The 14,337-nt window shown below is 45.1% G+C and overlaps 1 protein-coding gene across 4 annotated transcripts in view; it reads left to right on the top strand.

Moving 5' to 3' along the window:
* The window catches only part of VCL (vinculin), a 342,221-nt gene that overhangs the window by 221,230 nt on the left and 106,654 nt on the right, over positions 1 to 14,337 (top strand). For 2 of the 4 annotated variants that reach the window (XM_086921831.1, XM_086921830.1), the window contains one exon: positions 8,242 to 8,433. The exons of the other annotated variants lie outside the window; for them this stretch is intronic. In XM_086921831.1, coding sequence (XP_086777957.1) covers positions 8,242 to 8,433 — 192 coding nt within the window. The remainder of the gene's footprint in view (positions 1 to 8,241; positions 8,434 to 14,337) is intronic. 4 annotated transcript variants of the gene reach the window in all.

Genomic DNA, 14,337 nt, shown 5'->3' with positions numbered 1-14,337 from the left:
CCAGTGGGACCAGAGGAGAGGATCTTGGGACGACAAGATACGACTGCCTCTGCATGCTCTTCAGTCTCTGAAGTGGTGATGTTCAGCGGAGAATCTCCTCAGAGGGGTTCCCTTCCACAAGGACATTCCTGCTCAGACGATCGTGACGGATGCTTCTCTCCACGGCTGGGGAGCGCATTCGGGAGACTTACAGATTCAAGGTGCGTGGTCTCCGATGGAGTGCACTTATCACATCAATTTCCTGGAACTCAGGGCTGTTCACTTGGCGCTGAAGGCCTTTCATCCGTCCTTCCGGACCAACTCTCTGCTTGTACAGACGGACAACACTACCACGATGTATTACCTCAACAAGCAAGGGGGGTCGAGATCGTGCACCCTGTCTCGGGAGGCGCAGACGATCTGGCATTGGCTTCTGGCAAGAGGATTGACGATAACGGCCACCCATCTGCCAGGTGTGCAGAATGTTCAGGCAGACACACTGAGCAGACTGATTCAGGAAAACCACGAATGGGTCATAAACGACGACGTGCTAGGGGAAGTCTTCGAAAGGTGGGGGACTCCAGACGTAGATCTGTTCGCCACCGCCGAAAACAGCAAATGCCGAGACTTCGCCTCCAGGTACTACCAGCAAGGGACGCTGGGGAATGCACTCTGGATCAACTGGTCGAACAGCTTTGTGTACGCTTTTCCACCCATTCCCCTGATTCCAGCGGTGCTGATCAAGCTGTCCCAATCCAGGGCGCGGATGATCCTGATTGCCCCGGAATGGACCAGGCAGTGGTGGTTCACGGACCTTCTACACCGGTCTCTCCTTCCGCACATACGGCTGCCGTGCAGGCCGGACCTTCTCACGAAGTTCGGGGGGCAGATGTTGCACCCGAACCTCTCCTCTTTGAGTTTGGCGGCATGGCTCCTGAGACTAAGCGACCTTCCACTAGGACTTCCTATGCTTACAAGTGGAAGAGGTTCTGTATCTGGTGCAAGTCTAAGAACTATGACCCTACGACATGCAAGGAAGACGTCATCCTTCCTTATCTTCTACATTTGGCGCAGTCTGGCCTTAACGTTCATTCCATTAAGGTGCATCTCGCTGCCTTGACTGCCTACAGGAAATGCCCTTCACAGACTTCCTTCTTCCAGATCCCTGTGGTCAAGGATTTCTTGGAAGGCTTGAAGAAAGTATTCCCTCCTGTCAGGCTTCCTTCGCCTTCATGGGATTTGAATGTGGTGCTGTCCAGATTGATGAAGGAGCCTTTTGAGCCTATTCATAAGGCTTCGTTGCAGCACCTGTCCTGGAAGGCGGCGTTCCTCGTGGCCATCACATCGGCCCGCAGGGTGAGTGAAATTCAGGCGTTGTGTTGCCAAGAACCTTATACTGTATTTCATGCTGCTAAGGTTGTTATGCGTACTCACCCTAAATTTCTTCCCAAGGTTATTTCTGATTTTCATATCAACCAGACTATAACTTTACCTACGTTTTTTCAGAATCCTTCATCTCCAGCGGAAAGGTCTTTACATTCCCTGGATGTCAGGAGGGTGTTGAAATTTTATCTGGATAAGACCAAGGATATGCGTAGGTCAGACCAATTATTTGTCAATTATGGATCTGTCTGGACGGGTTTTGCTACCTCTAAGCAGTCCATCTCCAGGTGGATTGTGTCCTGCATACAGCTGTGTTACCAAAAAGCTAATAAGACCTTAGGGGGTAAGCCTAAGGCTCATTCCACCAGGGGTAAAGCTGCCACAACGGCTTTACTCCGTAATGTTCCGATTGCAGAGATCTGCAAGGCGGCCACTTGGAAGTCGGTTGATACCTTTGCTAAGCATTATTGCCTGGACACTGATGCCAGGGCAGACGCTCAGGTTGGGCAGGCTTCGCTGCGGAATTTATTCGCACTATAGTGGTTGTTTCTGTTTCTCCACCGCCGCTTTGGTGTGGGGATGGGCTTGCCATTCTATTCACTAGATTATGACTATACACAGATATCCCCTACTACAGAAGGAGTAGTTTCTGTCCTGTAACTCCAGTTCTGTAGTAGGGGTATCTCTGTTATAGTCATAAGCGCCCTCCCGCCTCCCCGGTGGAGAATTCTTCATGTAAACAATGCTACAGGTCTGGCGTTTTTTACGCCTTCAAAAAGAACTGACAGTAAGTTGGACCTGCTATGCATTCTGGGATACTGGGAGAAGCTTCTGGAAGGTTTCCTTAAAGGCACAGTATCCTGTTTAAGCCACATAATGGCAGCCTATGGGGCTTGTCTGTCCAGGTTCTCCTCTCTATCATTCCTGAGGGATCTTGCTGGTGAAGCAAGGGAAATCTGTACAGGCTTTGCTGTTTTTGTGGATTTTATGGTGGAATTTCTAGTTGAAGTACTGGACAGTGTAGCCTTTTTAGGCTGCATTATCTGTCTTTAAATTCTCTCTTAAGTGTCTATGCATTTCTGCATTTTTTGACACTGTAAGAGATTATTTTTGATTGCTCCGGGGTCCACGCACATAGGCGGGACTATTCACTAGATTATGACTATAACAGAGATACCCCTACTACAGAACTGGAGTTACAGGACAGAAACTACTCCTTCTTTATACTTAACCTAAAGCGATGAGCTGCATTTCAGCAGCTACATAGAAATATGAACCTCAGTCACAGTGTTGGAACCAAGTTAAGCCCTTTTGTTTTACAAAAAAGAGAACAAAAAGGAAATGTGTTTGTTTTTTCACAGAAAACTCCTAATGTGAAGGTGTTCCTGTAGTTAAAGACGGGCATAGGGATAGGCAATTTGTTTGTTATTTTTCAGCTACTAGGCCTTTGGAATATATCATCTTCTCAAGTGTGTTCAGATTTCAAAGCTTGTCTGACAGAAGTATTATGTCGTAGATACAAAAATATCACTTCATTGGAGGAGTAATTGAAAATCTAAGGACGATATTATTATAAATATTTGGAACACAGTATTCCTGTCGGATGATATTTTTGCTTACATTATTCTGACATAGAACTGAGATATTAATTGAAATTGAAATCTTCTAAAAAGAAGAGCTACTCTGATACCACCGCTTGTTTCTGTGCCATGAAAGTGTCAAAATTAGCTTTGTTTCCGGTTTCTCTGAGAGTGCATTCATACTTAGAGCTGAGGGAGTTCTCTTGTAAGATGTTGTGAAGTTTAAGCCTTACCATTAGACCGGTCTGGGGTTTTAACACTGTTTTATTGTCAAAAACAAAACAGAATGGCACAGTCCATCTTCAGTCCATGCATGTGTTTCGACAAACAGTCTTGATACTTTGTTTACCCGAGTGCCCAGTCGCAAGTCAAAACAATTCATAGACACCAAATATAAATATATTACTCACAAAAGGAATTGGTGGTAGTGTTCCGGACCCCTACTAAGAGGGACAACGTCCGCACATAATAAATACCAATTCTCACATAGAAAGTTTTAGACGTGAAGTACACATCACAAACCAATATTAGTCCGCCTCAAAAGGGTGCTTCTGTGGCCTGATGCACACCCACCACCAGGAGTGTCAACTGGCACAATGTGCCTAATATCAGAGAAAAAATGAGAGCAGGCCACACAGCACTCCCCCTATTGTCCAGTTATTGTTTGATCTAGAACATCCTAGAAAGATTATCAAAAAGTATCAAAACCACGTAATGTATCCTATGTTCATCCACAATCATAAATAGTTAATGTCCAATGTTTTCCATAAACTCCAAATTTCAGAGATCCAAGCCAAAACGTATTCTTCCAAATCTTTAGTGTAAATCCATAAGCATATAAAAAACTTCACAGCTCACACCGCCAACACGTGTTTCGTCTCACAGAGACTTTTTCAAGGCAAAGAAAGTAGATGCTTTTGAAGGAAATATAGTTCACGGACCTCCTCTATAAGTCGACTTAAGTCTGTCAAAGTGTCGCTCCTCAGTGCTGGTGGTAAGGTAGATCACCTAACCAGACTTTCTCTCCTCACGTTTCAGTCTGTGTGGAGAGTCTTCAAATACTCGTTGCACTGGATGGACAGCAGTATAGACATGTCATAAATTGCAGAGTGTAAATATGCCACATCAACACAGTCCGCTTCGATTATTTATTTATATATATATATATATATATATATATATATATATATATATATATATATATATATATATATATATATACACACATTTCATCCTTTAGTCTACTCAACTGTCATTCACATGACACTTCCGCACCCCACAGCAGAGAGAAGTGGATTAGCCCACTCGAGCTATTGGCTACCTTGCAATGTGAGTGATGGCATTTGACTTGATCTCATGTTCCCTTACCAGCCCAGCATGCACACAAATTCCTTTTTCTCATCCTTCTCACCTGTTTGCTTGCTCCTCACCATGGTACTTTTCCTCCTGAGGTCTAGTAGGTTTTTGTTACCTGCTTGACCTTTAGTCCATTCTGATCATTTTATGAATACACCGCCTGATTGTTGTTGCCTAATCTTCCTTAGGCAGCACTTTAGAATTATGCAGATCTTACCAAAACATCTACTCCTCGTCTGAGGTTGATATAATACCTTTAGAGACCGCTTTGCCTTAAGAAGTGAGAAAATTATGTATGGTTCGAGCTGTAAGATTTTTTTTCCTACTTGGAAACTGTATGCTCCAAACTGAGACAAGACTGTTTGTTTTGGGGGGAAAGGGGGTGACTCATGAATTGAGATGGTAAAAAACACATGAAATTAAAAACAGAAGTTGGATTAAAGGTTTTGTAACTTTAAAGGTCATTATTGAGCATATTGGTCTGATGTGATATAATTAAAACATCAAATGTGATAACCTGAAAGAATGTGCTGAATAAAGTAAAAGGAAGAGTTACACATAGCTCCTAATATTTCTGGAAGACGAGATAGGCAGAATAGAATGGATAGAATAAATAGAAGTGTCATTTTCAGCTGATGAAGAAAGTAGGGTGAAGAACGCTTCTTGAATTGTTTAAAATGTAACAAATGAGAAATCCAATTTGGAGGCAATGTACTTAAGAAGATAGCTTTGTGCTTCTGTCTGTCACAGAGCTGGCTCAGTTACTGCCATCTGAATGGCAGTGTACACATAAAGATAACACCATACTCTGATCCAATGTAAAATACACATGGAGGAAAACCCATGTTCCTATTTGGGCAAAATCTCTGGACATTGCGATGAAGAAGCATGCAGCACTGTAGTTGCTTTCTAGTGAATATACTTATTACAGTTGGCTTGTAATCTCCAGTGCACGAGTGTCCATCTAAGTCAGGAATAATATGTTCCAGAGGAAACCTCAAAATAAAGAACGCTTTGGGGTGATTCAAGGGGGGAGGGTAGTTCACTCAGAGGCAGAATAAATGATTCCCTAATATTGTTCTCCATTTCTCAGGGACACTCTCCTAATGGCCTTCACTTTGAGCAGATATTTACAGATACATATGTTATTGATACTTCAGGTGTGCAAATACCGATGTGGTATTCCCACTTCCCATTGGAGTGGTTTGAATTTGTCTGCAGTCCCTGCTGTTTTTTCTGCATAAAATCTATGGTTCTCTGTGCTGGCATTTCGAATACCTATGGACTTGGAGCTATTAAGGGCTATTGTGTCTGCCAGCCTCTCACAATATGAATGAATGCATCTCTTCTCAGCCATTTAAAAGATACAGGATGAGGTGGTTAGAGTTAGTTCAGGTACTCATCTTAGTGACCCCTGCACTCAGCCATTTAGTCTTCCCCATGATAACACCCACCCGCTTTTTCGGAGCTCGCTACGTTTTCAACTCAATACGGATCTCAGGATTGTGAGGTCAATCCCTTGACATGAGGAGACACTCTGTGAACAAACGTTGTACAGAATTTCATTGGATGTTTGATGTTACTACATTGAACCGTATCACTTTAAATGTATTGACTTCTCCTTGGAACCCTGTATGAGACACCATATTATACAGTGTTGTTACTGACCTTTGACTTATGGAAACACCTTTAGATAAAATTACCCTGATGAAGTCGATGGCGTATTCCGCTCAAAAACGATACACGTTTTGGCTAGGATCCAATTGAATGCTGTTTTAAGAAATAAAAGGAGAAGAAAAAGTTTACTTGTGGACGCACTTTTTTTTTAAAACTTTTCTGAATATATTGGACCTCTATTGCTCGGGATACAACAGACTTAGCACCCAACAAGCAGTCTACTAGAGAGACCCCCCAGGATATAGCGGCATGGATTAGTAAATTTAACGGCACAAAAATGGAAATTTAGCGGCACAAATATGGAAATTTAGCAGCAATTTTGCGGCATTTTATTTGGCCATTTTTCCTACAACAAACACAGATATCTTGGTTTATTTAGTTATTTAACAACATGAAGCTATGTATGTATACTAATATAAGCATTCCTCCATAGAAACACTCTTGATTGTGGGTTTAAGTATTTCCCTTTTCCTACAGCTTGAGGCCCGCATAAGGCTCGAGTGCCCCCGTCTACATGGGCATGCCATCAATATTTATGTGTAGGTACCCACCCTCACGTGCCCGCGCTCGTCAAACCGGGCGCCTTGGAGTACAGTACTCGAGGTGCTACAAAGCAAAAATACTTTATGGCCGCGACACGTCGCACATCTTTACAGGCGCACGGATGGGCTCGGGTGTCATAACTTTCCTTCCGGTCCGTTTCCGATGAAATTCGGAGTTTTCCGTGTTTTGGCTTGCCTGGAAACATGGAGCCACGTTTGCCCTCGCAGTTTCTCGTGAGCCTCTGGCCTCTCTAGGGCAGAGGCCAAGACTCGCCTCCAGGGTGGGCACACTCTGCCCATTCTCACACCCGGAGCGCACGGCCCAGGATATGCTGCCAGGCTTCGCGCAAAGCAACGCCCCAGACCAGATGTGCGGAGAGCGTGGGGCCAGCCTTTATGGAATGGATTAATAAGAGTTCACAATACTTAATCTTCTTTTTTTGTACCAAGATGCTCATTTTGCACTCCTGCTGTTCCCAGGCACTGAAAATAACCACCCCTATTACGGAATGTTTACTAACATTGCACGGGTGAAAGGCCGAGTCTGTGAGTTACCCCCCCCCCCCCCCACCCTTTCAGGGTATAAATAACACCCATCTCAAGAGATGTGCTGAGCAGAGGGACATTCACTAAATTGGAAATCGCCCTTTCTTTCGACCCTCGGCTCCAGGGGAGAGGGCGGGGCCTCACCCCAGTCACCGGGAGGGTCTCCAGCGGGGAGCCAGACGCGGGATGGGCACTTCAAAGCCCGTCGCAGTGAGCTGCTAATGCCCCATTAAGCCCTGAAAGTTATTCTTTCGTGCTTCTGTGTCCTTCCCGCCCGCCCCAATAAACAACGTAAGTCAGACCCCCTCAGGATATAGGCGGCTTTTGTAAAAATGCTGCGATTCCTACAAAAGTGCCGATTTCGCGGGCACTTCTGTAAAAATCGCGGCATTTTTACTAAAGTGCCGATTTCGCGGCAAATCGCGAAATCGCGATATCCTGGAGGGTCTGTAGAGTACTTTGAGAATCTCATCCTAGTACATTGAGAGAAAAGGATCCTTGCCGATGCTGCAAGTACTCTTTTGATTACCACAATAACAATCAAGAATATGAAAGATTAGTGGGCAGATATATAGACTAAAAGTAACATAGCTCACAGGTTACTTGGTGAGTTGCTCACCCAGTATAAGTTTTGCATTTTGGTACCTGTTGCCCTGCTTATCACATTACAAATTGAATTATGGACTACAAGCACCAAAATGCTCAGAAAAACCTGGACCTGGATGTGCTTCCTCTGCATGGAATTGTGAAAACTGAAGAGTTCTAGGCTACAGGACTTACTCTGGTGAGTAACTTGTTCTGAATGTACATATAGAATTTACTTTGCCCCTACAGATTGCTTGGTTCATTTCATGGCCAAATTTGTCTAGCTGGGTAAATTAGATTGTCCCATCTCAGGATGCTGTGGGCAGAGCCTGTCTTGGATGAATGGATTTCTTTTAACCTGTTTTTCTGATTCTCCTCCTTTTCCTTTCCCTTTTTTTCACCCTCACCCATGACTTCCTTTCCTTAATAACCCTTCTCCTGCTTTGTGTGCTGAGTATGGGATCAAATCTGGGCGCATTACAATAAAACTTGGTTGATACACTTTTCTTTCTTTTTTTACATTTTCTTGAGCAATTCCTGCTTTTCCTACTAACTGTGTCCCTGTTTCTCCACCCTCCTGGTCACCCGCAAAGCCTGACGTGACCCCAGAGGTAGAGGAGGATGATGATGAGGATGCAGACGATGTTGAGTTCACTTTGCCCTCAGACATGGAAGACGATTACGAGCCTGAGCTGCTCCTAATGCCGCCCAATCAGCTTGTTAACCAGCCCATTCTTGCCGCCGCCCAGGCCTTGCATCGGGAGGCAACCAAGTGGTCCAGCAAGGTACTCCTGGGCGTCCAGTGGTGCCCTGGTAGACGGAATGGCGACACGTTTGCATTGCCCCGACCCTTGCTGGGTCCCATACGTCGCTGAGTGATTCCCCCCCCCCCAACATTCAATTAATTTTAAGCTTGTCTGCACTTCATGTTAAGGACTGAGAGTGGCTTCACAAGTCTGTCAGCTCTGCCGATGCCATTTTTAAGCTTTATGACATTTGTAAGCTTCATGTTGGTCACTTAAAGGAAAGCTTTTCGATTGCTGTTGTCCTTCTCTTCCAGGCCTGTGATGGCAGTCTTTTTCTTTATTTGTTCCACACGTATCACCCATGAGAGCCGCCAGGGGCCAAATTTCCACTGATTTCCCCTGGCTGTTCAGCCAGAGAATGCCATATTAAAATGGGTGTGGGTGTGGGTGTGTTATGTTTGTTGAGCGTTAACTGAGCACTGGGCATGGCTTGGAATGGCTTGAAGGGAAGAGTGTCTGCTGGTGCCTCTCTCACGAACAGCTTGCAAATTCTGTTTAGGTTTTCTTGCAAGATTTTGTATGCTCATATCCTGGCTACATTATGTGATACTGAGCTTAGGCGTTTTGGAAGGATGTGCACCTCTCTGCTTCTTGTGTTGCCAGAGTTGAGAAATTAAAGGACAGTCCGATGTGGAGGTCGGACACAAAAATATGGCTGTGATTGTTAAATCACTAAGTGGTGCAGCAGTTTGCTGTTAAATGTCCTTAATCAATTGCAAATCTGCTTTTGTGCTTATAAGGATCACATGCTTGTTGGAATCTGCAACTGATTATCTTTACAATCACCATTAAATAATCTAGCTCAATGCTTTTCATTTTAAAAAGAACGATTCCTGATTTTCTATATGTATTTTTGAAACCCTTATAGTGCAAGCACTCTACCCTATTTATATATTTGCTATCTGTAATGCGGATGAGGCCCAGCCTGCCTCAGAGTTCTTTATAACAAACATATGGAGCTAGAGTCTCCTTACAATTATTCGGTTCCCTGGTAACCACATGTTTCAGCTGCCGAGGTTGGTAATCGCGTTAAGAGATGGAGTGGATGCAAGACAGCAAAGATATCAATTTAGAGGCCTGGCTGAAAGAAAAAGAACTGGCATGTAGCAGTCAACATGTATGATGTGGGCAGAACAGATACAGCCTAGTAGAGGTGGCAGTAGCAAACTCAAGTAAGGGAGGTCAAAAGTAGAGTCAGGAGATAGTCAAGAGAGAACTAAATTGCAGTTCAGCATTCTCATTGTGTTTGTGAAAGAGAAAAGTTTGGAACTGCTTTCTGATTAAAAGCAGAGATGATTGAGCCTATAAAGTCACAGAAGTGGCCATAATACTGAACGTCTAAGAAGAGCATGTGTTTGGTTTAGACATCAGGAGGTTTCAGTCTTATGGTGTCTTTGCTTTTAAGTTTATCCTCTAAAGATTTTCAGGAACTCCGCGGATAGAGGCATAGAGCAGTGAACTGCACTGTATGTGGGGCAGGCTGTTTTGGACTGTGTCAAGTGGTTTTAAAATGGATGTAATGTGATCATAGAATTTGTGCCACCGTTAGTCTTGCTTCAGATGAAGAGCTACTTAAAGAGGGTGGTGGTGATATCCTGCTAGGACCTGCTATGTAACCGCATTCATTGAGTACACACCACACAACTGCGTCTCTTGGCACTGGTCTAGAAGCTGCATAGTCAAGTAGGCTGGTCTTCAACCGTTGCTTGACGCTAGATAGAGAAGTAGAGAGCTTTATGTCCATAGGCAAGGCATTCCAGATAACTGTAGCTTGGACTGAAAAGGAACAGTCATCTTTGGTGGTGAGTTTATTCTTGGGAACCTCAGGTAAAGCTTTGTCCCTAATAGGATCATTCTTAGCCGGTACGTAGGGACATATTTAACCAACCATGTTGAGTGGGGCTGATATGTTCAAATGTTTGCCTGTTAGATTAGCAATAATTAAAACTATACACACCGTAATAGGAAATAAATTAAAGGACCTCCAAGCTTTAAAGACTTGGGCTCTTCTGCTGAAGCCCGTAATAGCTCTTGAAGCACAATTCTGAGCCCTTGGCAGTTGTTTGAGTAGGGACATTGGAAGGTAGCATTAAATGGTGGTCTGCCGCATGCCACATGCTGTGCACACTGCTGGCGTTTAGTGTTGGGTAAGCCATAGCAGGTTGAAGAAAAACGTTGAAGTTTCAGTTTTGAGGTGACTCTTGATACCCCCCTTCCAAACCTCAATATAGCAGGATATAGCCCACATTAGACTGTTTTTTCCCGTTAATGGGTTCAGATGTAACTCAGTTTGAAGAGCTCCGGGACAGTTGCCCTGCAGAACTCTATTTACAGGGTCTGCATTCTAGAATTTCTACCAACAACTCACAAAGCAATGTGCGTTCTACCACTTCATGGGGGGAGCTACTAGGCTCTTGCAGTCCCAGCCAGTTCCCCTCAGAGCGCACACCTCCAGTGCGGTGCACAGAGACAGCACATCTGTAGAACTGTTACCTCCTGGCGGTAGAAGTTTCTGTTCTGCTCCCACCCACAGGCAGGAGTCCTGCACTTCCCGTGCCCAGGAGGAGCGCAGGCTGGGAGATGAGGCTAATATACCCTGCCCTGTCCAGCATGCATTAGGCAATGCGCCTGGCAATGTAATGACCCTTTCAGTTATGACGATGTGTCCCCTGGACCTTAACATGTATGTGTCGGGCCCCATAGGATGGGGTACTTGGGGCCAAAGTTGGTTCAGAGAGGTGGCCACAGACATGCCCCTCCCTATAAAAAATAATTATTCAGAGGATGCACCTTTGCCTGGGGACTATGGGAATTTAGAATTAGTTGGCAGAACGTCACAGGTTTCATTCTCCGTTTGGGCCTCCTGCAGGTCTTAAGTTTAAAGGGTGATATCTCTGGCCCTGTAGGGTCAACCAGTTTGAATGATGACAGACAACCGCAGTCTGCAGACAATGTAATCTAGAGCATTCCAGGCCGCTAACAGATTGTTTCAGGTAACGTGTACTACAAGGCATGTTCCTACAGTCCGTGCACAATATGACCCTAGCTTGAATGACAGAAGTTAAGTTGCTGTAGAGTGTTAAAGGTATTTCATCTTTCTGATACTATAAGTTTGGAAATCAGTTGCTTTAACTGGATAGTTTATTAACAAACATTTGATGTAGGTATGAGTGATCATAGAGAGAAATCATAATGATTCAATCTGTATAGTAAAGATGATAGATGGCTCCATGACAGTGAAGTAAACAGTCTAGGATTTGTGAGTCCCTTCCCTATTCAACCATGCTGTGGGAACAGACTTCAGGGGACCCTGTAAACGCTGCTGTGTGGACAGACATGTCTATTACAGAAGACTCTTGAAAAGATATAATTAAGTAAAAAAACAAAAAACTTGCTGGTACTGGACTCTATGTAATTGTTTCATGTTACAAACCAAATGGGTCATCAAGCTTAGCACTGACCTAAACTTTTGTGTTGCTGTTCTAAATTGATAATTTACTGGGAAAACTACTTTAAAAAGAAAAAGGCTGGGAATGTTTCACACTAAGCTTCTTGGTGGAAGCCCTTACTCTCTGCCAATGAACTGCTACTTTCAGAAGGAAAGGACGTCCTCTAAAAATTGCGGACCTAGGCTGCTGTTGAGCTCCATTGAAGTGGCCTTGGTGGTACTTTATTTACACCAAAGACTTTCAAAATACCAGAATCTTATCTTGTGCCTGCTTGTGTTATTTCGAGCAGTCACCATCTATGCCAGAGTGAATATGCAATTCAGAAAAGGGGGTGGTGATGAACAGATTGTCTGAATTAAGCAGACCACTCTTACCAAAGATCAGGGGTTGATCCATCACCGTTATTTATCTCACTGCACCATCCTAGCTCAGAACCTGGCTATGAATATGCAGACAGAGCTTTGTGCTGATAAAAATAAAAAAAAATTCTTTGTGTGTAGGACTGAATATTTTGAAAATTCAGTGAGTAGCTACCAAATAATATCCCGCGAAGTTCTGGAGTGAAAAGTAGTTGATGACCAGAAAAGGTTGACAAGAGCTTCAGGGTAAAACTGCATAAAGCAAAAGATCATTTTGGAGTTGGGTTGACCCTTTTCCATAATGGTAAGTCTGGTAGTGAAACGTAGAATGTTAGTAAAGCAAGACATTTAGCCACAGATTCCTTACCATTGAACTTCTAGGTGTCAGGCTGGATCCGGACGATTTTTGATAGCAGTACCCCTGCACGCTGGTAGATGGCATGACGGCGGTGGCAGCGCGATGTCCACGTCGTCAATATAACTGGCACTCTGACGTCCGTTCTTTTTTTTCGGTGCAAACCAATGGAGATCTGATGAAGGAGACCTGCGCTTTCTGCGACCTTTAGCTCTGGCCCCGTATCTCAGTAGCTTTCCCTGTCACGTGTCTGACGCCGAGGCCTCTGCATCGCCAACGCCCACCGGCTGCACCTCCCCAATCATCATTCTGGATGACGCAGAGCCCGTCAGGCATCCACCTAAGACGGCACCAACTGAGCCATACGGCTCCATGCCGTTCAGTCTGCCCTATTTTGAAGGGTTAGGAATGGATGAAGAGGATTGGGAGGAGGACCAGGATCCCACAGCCTCAAGATATGGACTGGTATGAGGAACTGGGTGATGCCAGTGGCTTGGATACCTCCCCAGATTCTGGCATGCTGATTCCCCTAACCCGTCTACGGAGGAGGGAGCGTCATTTGCAGTGTGGCCCGTAGCGCTGCAGAGGTCTTGGACCTGGTGCTTCCTACAATGGCAGGCAAGGCTAACCTCTTGACAGAGGTCATGCAGGCTGGTGTCTCCACCTTGGACCCCTTCCTGCGTTTCAATTAGGCCTTGATGGACATTCTTCTGGGCACCTGGTCCAAGCCCAGCGCAGGGGCTTCTGTTAACAGAACGATTGCCCACTGCGATCACCCTGCACCAGGCGACCCAGCCTTCCTCAACGCCCACACCACGCCACAAAGCTTTGTGGTCCAAGGTTCCACTTTCCTTGGCGCATTCCCTTCCGTACCTCAGGACGGAGAATCCAAAAGAGTGGAAACCTTTGAGAAAAAAAGTTTCTCTTCCGCCTGTCTAGCATTGCGGTCGGTGAACACTGCATGCCTTTTGTGCCGTTATTCCCATTTGATATGGAATACAGTTGTGCAGGTGCTGCCCAGGCTCTCAGAGGAAGACCTGGATTCTGCTCTCCCAGGCTTCTTCAGACGGGAGAGATGGAGCGAAGTTCACTGTTCGCTGTGGTTTAGACACTACAGACTCGCTAGGCAGAGCAATTTCCTCGACAGTGGCCAAACGGCGCCACGCCTGGCTGAGGACATCTGGATTTTCAGGGTATGTCCAGGCTAATCTTTTAGACATGCACTTTGATGGCTCCTGACTCTTTGGAGACCGGGCAGACGCAGCGCTGGAGCGTTTTAAGGACTTTTGCGGGGCCATGGATGCAGTTTAACTCGACCCAGAGGTTTGGACGGCCAGAAGTCTAGCCAAGCCACAATGCCCTCCACCACTGCAAAAAGTACCCGGTCTGATCCCCCTGAATCCAAAACGTCTAGTTGGTGGAAGGATACACCATCGCCTCCACCACTGGCAGGACATCACCTCAGACAGGTGGCTGTTGCAAATAGTCTGACGGGGATACTCCCACCCCTTCTAGACTATCCCTCCATCCATTCCTTCAGCTTAAGATTGGCTGGCGGAGGATCACCTTGCCCTACTCTGAGAAAGTCCAGATTCTTTTGGCCAAGGGAGCTATAGAGAGGGTTCCCAGGCCAGAAATAGGCTGTGGTTGTTATTCTTACTATTATCTGGTTCGAAAGGACAGAGGCCTTTGTCCTATCCTAGACCTCAGAGCCCTCAAC

Source organism: Lissotriton vulgaris, chromosome 5 (genome assembly GCF_964263255.1).
Source record: "Lissotriton vulgaris chromosome 5, aLisVul1.2, whole genome shotgun sequence".
Lineage (NCBI taxonomy): Eukaryota > Metazoa > Chordata > Amphibia > Caudata > Salamandridae > Lissotriton > Lissotriton vulgaris.
Note: the sequence above shows the minus strand (reverse complement) of the source record. Positions and strands in the feature narration are given on the sequence as shown.